Source organism: Lolium rigidum, chromosome 4 (genome assembly GCF_022539505.1).
Source record: "Lolium rigidum isolate FL_2022 chromosome 4, APGP_CSIRO_Lrig_0.1, whole genome shotgun sequence".
Taxonomy (NCBI): Eukaryota; Viridiplantae; Streptophyta; class Magnoliopsida; order Poales; family Poaceae; genus Lolium; species Lolium rigidum.
Genome location: NC_061511.1, coordinates 10,514,213 through 10,524,588, shown reverse-complemented (window position 1 = coordinate 10,524,588; position 10,376 = coordinate 10,514,213). Strand labels below are relative to the sequence as shown.

The window sequence follows — 10,376 nt, the reverse complement described above, 5'->3', positions numbered from 1 at the left end:
AACACCTGCAAACCAGACCAAGTGCATCGACCAAAATGAATGTCATTTCTAAACTTCCACATTGTCCAAAGTAAAGCAGCATTAACCAAATTGACCATAGCATTCCTTTTGTTACTAATCCACAGTCTGGCCAGACTCTCAAAGTCCACTACCATAACACTGTCCAAAATGCTAGCTATATCTTGCCACAATAACCTCACAATGTCACAGGAGAAGAACAAGTGTTGAATACTTTCATTTTCAGAGCATAGCAAGCAAGTTTTATCTGAAACTTCCTGACGCTTACACAGGTTATCTCTAGTAAGCAACTTGTTGTGGGATAGCAACCATAAAAAGACATGTACCCTAGGGGGAATATTAAGGCTCCACACAGCCGGAATAAAGACCGGCGTAATTCCTCTAAAGTTAATCATTGCATATAGAGATTGCGAAGTATACAAACCAGAGCTATGTAATTCCCACACTAATGCATCTTCCACTTCGGAGAACCGAATCATTCTAATGATCTGCTCAATTTGGACCCATTGTTCCATCATACTATCATCAAAAACCCGCCTAAAGGTGAGCTTGATGTCTACACCATCCCAAACATCTCTAACCGTCACTCCCTGCTGGTTACAAATGAAATAAATATCCCAGAAAAGGATGGCAAGGCTAGTGCCTCCAAACCATTGGTCTTCCCAAAATCTAACTTTTGTTCCAGAGCCAACAACCCATTTGTACCCAATTTTTGCAGCATTTGCTGCCCACATGACCCCTTTCCAAAAAGGAGACAAATTGTTTCCATGGCAGCTGAAAATGTTCGGGTTTTGAGTGTCGTACTTAAAATCCACAATCTGTTTCCATAACTTGTTCTCATCTAAGCTATATCTTCTAATCCAAGAAGCAAGTAAGCAAAGGTTCATTTCTCTGATGTTCGGAATCCCCAAACCACCATACTCTTTTTTCATGGTTACCAAATCCCAGTTAGCTAAATGATACTTATTATGCCCCTCGTAGTTATCCCACAGACAATGAGCCATCTGGGAGTTAATAGCCCTAATGGCCCACTTAGGAAACTTAACAGCAGACAGCAAGTAAGTGGGAATACTTGCTAAGCAAGATCTAATCAAAACAATCCTAGCTGCATAGGACAGCAGTCTACCTCGCCAACCTCCTATCCTTTTGATAATTTTATCGATTAACGGCTGCAAATCTTCTTTTCTTAACTTTCCATAGTGTAGAGGTACACCCAGGTACTTAATTGGGAAAGCACTCACTTTACAGCCAAAGACTTGAGATAAAATATTCATTTGATCCTCAGGAACATTAATAGGAACCAGATCACATTTCTCAAAGTTTATTCTCATTCCCGACATTTGTTCAAACATAGAGAGGATCCATTTAAGGTTCAAGGCTTCATCTATATTATTTTGCAGGAACAAGAGCGTGTCGTCAGCATATTGTAAACTGAGGACACCTCCAGGCCGGAATCTTGTTAGTAAACCCGAAACCAGCCCCTGATTCGCGGCTCTAGTGAGCATTTTAGAAAAGACATCCGCTATTAAATTGTAGAGAATAGGGGACATAGGATCTCCCTGCCGCAAGCCTTTTCCAGTTAAGAAAAAATCGCTATTCTGGTCATTGATCCTAATCCCGACCGACCCTCCATGCGTTAGCAAATGAATTTTCTTTATCCATTTTTGGCTAAAGCCTCTTTGTCTAAGCATCTCCTCTAAAAAGGACAAGTCCACTTTGTCATATGCCTTCTCGTAATCTAGTTTAAGAATCAAACCTTCTTCTTTGTTATGATGGACATCGTGGACGATTTCATGTGCTGTAACCACACTCTCAAGTATATACCTCCCCCTAATAAACGCTGTCTGACTAGAGGAAATAAGCCTATCAGCACATTTCCCCAACTTATTAGTACAAGCCTTCGAGAAAATCTTAAAGCAACAATTAGTTAAGGCTATTGGTCTAAATTTCTTCAAAGTTTTTGCATCTGCCTCTTTAGGAATAAGAGTGATCAGACTAAAGTTCATTCTATACATATGAGCAGAATTGTTATCAAAATCTCTAAAGAGATTGATCAAGTCCTTTTTTATCACTTCCCAGAATTTCTGGTAAAACAGGAAGGTAAACCCATCCGGGCCAGGTCAATTCTAAAAACAATGAAAGGACAGGAGCAGGGAAAGCAAAGCCCTATGTCTACAGCTAGATTTCCTTCTGGCCTGGGAATTACAAACATGAAAGATTTCAACCTTTGCTTGTTGGCATCTTGGGTTCATTGATACAACGAATCAGGTAATAAATCTGGAAGCAGGATGTGGATTATAAATATGATACTCATCTAACTTGGCCCTTTTCAGAAAGGGGTTATGGGGCCTGTCAAGCTGCAAAGTTGGGTTTGTAAGTGGAAATGGAAGGAAGAAACAATTGTTGTGTTGTTACTTCGACTGGGCTCTTAGGATGTGTGCTTGGCTTGAGATCAAAAAAGGGATGGGGTGGAGCCGAGCCAGTTTACGGGTTGGTCAAAAGTTTGACACACGGATGGGGTGAACTCATTTTGATGAGAGTGGATAGGGTGTTGTGCGAGATCACCAATTCTACATGTAATATTTCGGCAACAGAAAAAGATAAATCACTCCATCCAAACCAAATTGTAACAAACAAAATCTTCAGTAATAGTGCGAGTTAGCATCCACAACACTAAAATGAAGTACTCCCTCTATTCACTAATGTAAGAGCGTTTAGATATTTTAAAGTCGACTAGATACATACCAAAATGAGTGGATTTACACTAAAAGTAGACTAGATATGGATCAAAATGGGTGAATATACAAAAAAAAAACTAAAAGGTTTACATTAGTGAACGGAGAGAGTAACAATTAGCAATATAGGGACAGGGTGTTTCTGCACCCGGGTGCATATGCACCCTTTATTTGAAATGCATATTAAACATATTTCCAAATGTTAAAAAAATAAAAATAAAAATGTCTCGTGTATGCCTTGACATGTTACATGTTCACAAAGTTGTTTCAGCAAAAACCGATATGTTTTGTGCCCTGTACTAAAAAGACAAATTTTTGGTGTTAAAATAGTCTCTTTCTCGAGGCATTATTTGTCTTTTTTACACAGGGTACAAAAATTGTTAGTTTTACGTGAAACTTTACGTGTACACATAGAACATGTCCCTCTACATGCTAAATTTTTTTCCTAATTTTTTTTACTTTTTGAAATATGTTTTATACATATCAGGTGCATATGCACCCATGATCAGTTTTGGTTTTCCGGCAATATAGCAAGTATTACAAGTTTCGTTTTCAAAACCAGATGCATACATGCTGACCAATTAACAGAATCCAGAACAGCTTGCAATTGTAGTACTAGGGCATGATCCAGAATCCAGAACAGTACCATAAAAAACTAACACTATCTAGCAAGTTCCATCCAAAAGATACCAACACTACATCTACTTCCTTACTCCAGGGGCAGTGATCCATTCTTCAGAGTATACAGCAAAAATCCTAGGTAGCGTCTAGCTAAATATCTGATGACCATTACAAAGAAGTCATGGATAGAGATCACATCCACATTCTTCATGGCTTTGCTTCACATGCAGCTGCTGCGGGCCCTTCCTCTCCAGTGTTTCCTTCTGCCTTAGCATCTTCATCGTCTGCATTTTAAGAAACATGAAGTTAGTTCAGCACATTCCTGTCAATATATCCATTTTTCGTTTGACATCACAGTTGAATATCCAAGAGTTGTGTTAAAAAATTCAAAAGTTTGGAATGGTATGTAAAGGCTGTAGTTGTTACGGACACTAGTAAGATGGATGCAGTGACGCGACTGGCAAGAAGACCACGAAGTCATAATGCTGGAGATGGTCACGTGTTTGGCAAGGACTTACAGCAGAAAGGAGGATCCGTAGAACAATAGGATTATAGATATCCCGTTAAGTTCCCAGAGACAAATCACAAAACATACATAGATTGACTCAGACTTTGAACAGCACTAGAACCTTGCCATCACATACACAACACTGGAACCCAATGACCATTTCATAAGCAGATTAGCATAGACAAGAAAACATGAGATGTACAACCATAGCATAGGAGACAAAGCTCTACCGAATAGTCCTGGTGTATTAGGGTATATATCTCGCAATTTTGGAGGGCAAAATCAGATAAATCGTAGGGGGGAGGGACGGCCCCTGGCTCCACCCTTTGCTACCAATGGCTTGGTTTTCCTCGTCCGAGCTAAGGTCAGACGCCATCTTCCATAACCGAGCTGACCAGTGTCAGGTCTATCCCTACAATCCCCTAAAAGAAGCTGATGGATGAACCAATTGAGCCAACCAGGGACAGAGCTGCCCCTGGGACTGTTCTTGTTGCATAATTCTTCAAACTGGGTCAGGTCCATCCATACAATCCCTTTACATATGAACAAATATATCAATCTGTTTCTGGAATCTGATCGTTTGAAATGGGATCTGAATAGTAAAGCTAAGTTGTCTGAAAAATCCTCACATAAACTACAACCTCTGTTTGACTATAAAAAGGATGGGTGGGAGTAGTTAACTTTGGGGGTATTACGCCCCTATGTACCCCTGCAGTTTGACATTTAGCCTTCCCTCCTCGCATAAAAACTTTAGCCTTCCCTCCTCGCATAAAACTTTGGCACCTTGGTATCCAGGCGGGTAATGAAGCAATAAAGCTCCAGCTCTTCATGTACATCCTTTATGCGCATTGCATCCTTTATGCTCCAGCTCTTCATGTACATCCTTTATGCAGCTTGACATTTAACCTTCCCTCCTCGCATAAATGTATTTCTTCAGCAAAATACTTTGGCACCTTGGTATCCAGGCTGGAGCTTTATTGCTTCATTACCCACCTGGATACCAAGGTGCCAAAGTTTTTTGCGCATTGCATCAAGATCATGGATCCTAGACTGATCCATGAGCTCGTCAATCATGAAGTGGGGCTATTTTTGCATATTGCCCCATGTACTAAGAATTTTTATTGCAAATAAGTAAATTCAAACAAGGCATGGTAATACGATCTATAATAAGATAAAGGAGGTATGTATTACCTGAGTAAAATACTTCAAGATGATTGGACAAATCTACTCTTAATGTGATGAATCTCTGTATGCGTTTGCGCACATGAAATACACCGATCTACGAAGCCAAAAGGAGCAATATTTTTATTCGATATCTATAAGTGATGATAACTTGTAAGAGACCAAAAGAATATTTATACTCCATATGAGATCAACAAAAGGTTAGTTTCAAATGAAAATGCACAAGTGGTTTGGGCATTTTCTGGATGTGGATAGAAACAGACCTCAACCTCAACTTTAGAGCTGAGATCATTGCTTTTCTCAAGATGTTTTTCACCAACACCCAACAACACATGTTCCAGCTGAAATGAACAGGTAAAACCAAGTAAAACAAAATGTGACAGATGTATACATACAAGGACTAGAATTTTACCTGAACAATACTTGAAACACGCTCTTTTTGGCATGAAAAGATAATATCCCCTGCCCTAATGCCAAGCTTCTCAGCATCACATTTCGCTGAAATCTGGTAACAATATGCAAGAGTTACATCTTGGTTACAGCATAACATATGCTTAGATTAAGGGCTAAATCAGATAGGTGTACCTCTCCAACAATGAGACCAGAGGAAATACTGAATTTACGTGACATCAACTCAATACGGGGAATATCTAGAAATGCTAATGTCCTTAGCTTCAAGCCAAGCTGGGGTCGAGCAAGTTGCCTACATACAATAGTCATTAAATTGTTGAGTTCAGTTGAAGAATGTGATTACAACATATGAATTTACTATTTATCCCCAGTGCAAAATGGAGCACAAAAAAGTGCGATGACACAACATTTATTTTCTTTACCTTTCTATGTCAGCCCAACATACATTATTTCATCTAAACAAGATACTCACATTATGACTAATTACTTACTTACACTACAATATTTGCTATATTAAGATATTTAATGGGTACATAAATAGAGCATTACAAAAGATTGCAAAAGCATCAAAGTTCCAATCACTTCAATACTAAATGAAGCTTAGTAAAATAACGCTTACCTAAAATGTTGCCACATGGTTGAACATTTAAGAATAAGAGAGCTTGGAATGAAGGCAACAAGAGGCAATTTATAGAATAGCATCCCTACAATTTTTCCACCAGCATCCAGCACTCCACCTCCAGTTCCACACTGCATGCAGAATGACACTTGAGATTTGGTAATTGAAATTTAAATAAAATTAAGCCGAAGAGAAAAGATGACTATAACCTGAGGAATTGGACCGTTGAGGAATTGATAGTGATTTTGCTGATGTTCACAAGGATCTACAAGTTGCACCTTGTCTCGCTTATAAATCAGATTCAAATTTGTATCTCTAGCCAATAGAAATACATCCTGGCCTAACTCCACATTACGTTCCAATGACAAAGCCTTCAATGAAATATCCCCACTAATCTCAAAGAAGGCTATTTCATAGTGCTCGCTGAAGAACATCAAACGACATTCTAAAGTTGAGTCATCCAACATATGAACATTAACCTGAAAAAAATTAACTAAAAGAGTTGAATATCCAAGAGTCATGTTCAGAATTTATATGTAGGAACTCCAAAACTGGTGTTCAAAAGACTCCAAGAGTCAAATAGACCAGGTCAAACATTTGCCAATAATAGACAAAAGAGGTAGTCAGAAATGTTTTCTTTTTTTAGTTTGAAACTAATGGTCAGACGGTCTTAGTTTCAAATGGTCTTTTTTACACAGTTCATAAAACATAGGCAGATTGACTCAGACTATGATTAGCTCAAAGCAAATACTGTTAAGACAATAGCATTTCCCAGCTAACAATTAGCACACCGCACTAGTACCCATAATCATGTCATAAGAAAATACAACTTGAGTGGCATATTGACGTCAAAATGTGTTGATTTTCCATTAGATCATATCTCACATCTCAATCGCATAAGTGCATTGCTATTGTGGGTTTATATGTAATCTGAACAATCATGCTATGACTTAATTGCACAATTTGTTTTAAGATTTTACCTTTGCCTCAGTAGCGTACTCCTTTTTTGTCCAATCATCCAAAGGTTTCTTGGTGCAGAAAAGCCATGCTGAGGTGAGAATGATAGCGGAGTTCTTAAATGCATCTATCTCAACGACAATCCCTGTGCACTGGTTTATCCTCTTGCCATCTGCTCATGTTACAGAGCATGCTTAGAAATAGCAACAATAAAACCAGGTTAGGATAAAGACTAAGTAGAGTACCCAGGTAGGCTGAAAGGCTTAGAACCGATTCAGCAGACTTTAGAACAGACTCTGTCTCCTTGACAGTGCGGCGCTCTGTGACACTGGACGGTGCAAGTGTTAACATCCGCTTGTGACGATCTAGAAAAAAAAATCCATATCCATGAGAGCAATACAAGAACTTGGTCAGAAAGAGTGTCACTCAATATACATATGCCCAGTTTTCTCAAAATAAAAGTAGTCCAAACCACATTATTTCAATGTTTGGGAAATGGATACTACAGTTTTCTAAATCTCAGTTTTGTATTGTTTCAGTGAAAATGATAAGGCGTTTGGCAGCGTTGTATTTAGTTGTTGCATTAGACATTCACCATCGTAGGTTCAACCAACATATGAATCCAGTTGCTTGTCAATTCTGCTGGTCAGTTAGGCATCTAGCTTCTAGTTTTAAGACACTCTCATGCGCTTACGGGAGGAAGAACGAATGCAATGAAAGGGAAATTAGCCGGACAAACGAAAGGTGATCATCTGTGAGTTGCTGCAGTCCAGCGGATCGACACAAGCCAGTAATGTCTAGAATCATCAACACACATAAAATTTGTTATTTCAGTCGTACAGCACCAAGTTTTAGAAAAATACAGAAATACAGCAGTTTTGGCAATACCACAATTTATAAGACCGCAATATTATCAAGCTAATTAAAAAAACTGAGCAGACAAACACACTCTTACCCCTTTTCTTGATGTATTTCTGCATATCATCGTGGTATCTGTCCATGACGTCTTGGTCGTCAGTGAAGCCGTAGAGCACGGTGCCATCTTCCTCCGTGCAGATGGGCATCAGGGGGGCCTTGGGCCTGCGGAATGGAGAGCCGGAGGAGTCGGAACCAGAGCCCGCCGAATCCCCATCCCTAGGCTCGGTGACCCTCTTCCTCTTCGTCCCCCTCGCCGACCCAGAGTCCGATTCAGACATTTCCTCCATGCTCTGACGCGGTGACGAAGCCGCTGGCGACCCTGAGTCGGACGGCAGGCGTGAAGGTGATCTGGTAGTGCTCTCCGGAGCAACTTCGCCGAAGAGTAGATTGGACCCTTGCCCCCTCGATTCCGTCATCATCCCGGCGACGGGGCTAGGGATTTCTCCGCCGTCTCTTGGGAGCGCTTGATCTGGTGCGACGACGGAGCAAACCCTTGCCCTAGGTAACGGCGAACGAAGTGGAAGGGTGCGAACAGGCCCGCGATCGCTAGAGAAGGAAGCTGCCTTTTTCTTAGGCATGGGGATTGGGGGAAACCGCTCCTCGCTGCCTCCTGCTTAGTTTTCTTTTTTCAAGTAAAATGTCCACCGGCCCCACGCAAGAAAATTAAAAAAAAACTTCCTCAGGTCTCTTTTAATTGACTCGGAACTTTAAATTCGAGTAAATTAGAAAAGATCGGATGGAGTATGTTTGTATTGGTTCATCTGTATGGAGCCGCGGATACAAAAATTGGTTGAATATGTATGTGTGTTCGTGGCAGCCAAGCGGTCCGATGCAAAGAAAATTGAGCACCATCTACCAGTGTTAATGACGATTAGAATCCCCTCGACTCCTGTTGTCGGCGGTTATCAATTCCCTTGCAAGGTCGCCGATTCGCGCGCTCCAATTCTGATTCGCCTTTGTACAAGAAGTTCAGCAAGAAGCAGACCTCCAGGTTGTGTGGATGAACATTTGGCCTTGCCTGTCGAACAAGACCTCATAGGCCACATGCAAAAGCCGCAGCTGGCTTCCCGCGGGTGCACTCCGGCCGGCGGGAAATTGTGTGAACTTCTTCGGGAGCCTCTCCTTGGGCTGAAAGGGTCCTTGTTGATGAGGACGATGCACTCGAAGAACTTGTTGTGGAAGTAGTCAGTATCCTCCTCCTCAGGCGACGACGAACGTTACGGCGGTGGGGATCCTGCACTGCGGCCCTGCCCTTGTCGTGGCGGTCGTATCTGCGACCCCTAGAATCTACCATGGATCGCATGGGGGAGAAGGTGGAGGGTGGTGCTAGGGTTTGTGTGAGGAGGATCCGGTGCCCGAGCATCTCGTTTTATACCCGGAAGCAGTGTAAGGGTATATTGTCCCTAAGTGTGTTTTGGTAATTAATGACAATCATTATGGACTAATGTTTTCATTGAGTTTATGTAGGAATACTTTCTAGATATTTCCTAGAGTCCATGTGTTGGATTCAAGTGTGGATGCCATGAAGATAGAGATATACCTTGGGTATTGGTATCATGATATTGAGTGTTTAGTTTAAAGAGAAGAATTCAAGATATGGCTCTAAGCCGATGTCATGATAGTCTCATGAGTTAAGCTATGGGTGACTATGGTTTAGAGCATGCAATCAAATGAAGAGTTCTCTTTATATATACCTCAAGATGTAACGGTAGAGCATGAGGAGATACAAGGTTGACCAAGACTAAGAGTATTAAATTCAAATTGGTCAACACATGAAGCATAAAGATTGTACCACTTTGGATCATGTGATCTTGTGGATGGTAAGCCTTGTTAACTATGCTTCATGAGCTAACCCAATATATATATAGATCATGTGATCTTGTGGATGGTAAGCCTTGTCAACTATGCTTCATGAGCTAACCCCCTATATATATACATGTGTGGTTGTGTTGTCGATATGGGTTAGGTATCTCGAGAACTTATGCTTGAAGTTTGTCACCCATTCAGTGATAATAGACGTGTGAAGATGTGATTCAAGGAAGCTTTACCATAGTGGTGTATGGGGGAGCAATCATGAGTCTTCATGGAGCAACAATGATCGAGTGAGGCATTCTGGCTTGAATGGAACTTGAAGTGTTGGCATCGAGATCAAGCGGGATGCGCAAGGCAAAGGTACGGCCTTGCTAGGTTTTCCTTTTACCGGTCTCAAGGTGGTTGTTGGGAGATCAGGTTATAGGATAGATGGATGCACTATCAAGAGGGGCTTTCGTTTGGGTAACTTAATCGCATCATCTTAGGGAGCTCAGTCCGTTGCATACCTACATTCTTGTTGCTTCTTGGTGTTTGTCTATGTGAGGTTCTTGAGCTTGTTGCTAGTTTTTCAACAAGCCCAAGTTCATCGAAAACA

The 10,376-nt window shown here is 40.9% G+C and overlaps 1 protein-coding gene across 1 annotated transcript; it reads right to left on the bottom strand.

Annotated features, from left to right (window-relative positions):
* Positions 1-3,311: 3,311 nt before the first annotated feature.
* LOC124708604 lies at positions 3,312-8,507 on the bottom strand. The gene is made up of 10 exons (XM_047240285.1): positions 8,007-8,507; positions 7,297-7,416; positions 7,075-7,223; positions 6,304-6,573; positions 6,095-6,225; positions 5,650-5,767; positions 5,477-5,569; positions 5,328-5,405; positions 5,074-5,161; positions 3,312-3,658 (listed from the first exon to the last, which is right to left on the bottom strand). Exons 1-10 carry the CDS (start codon positions 8,386-8,388, stop codon positions 3,582-3,584), a joined length of 1,506 nt encoding a protein of 501 aa, XP_047096241.1. The 5' UTR covers positions 8,389-8,507; the 3' UTR covers positions 3,312-3,581.
* Between the last annotated feature and the right edge of the window lie 1,869 nt (positions 8,508-10,376).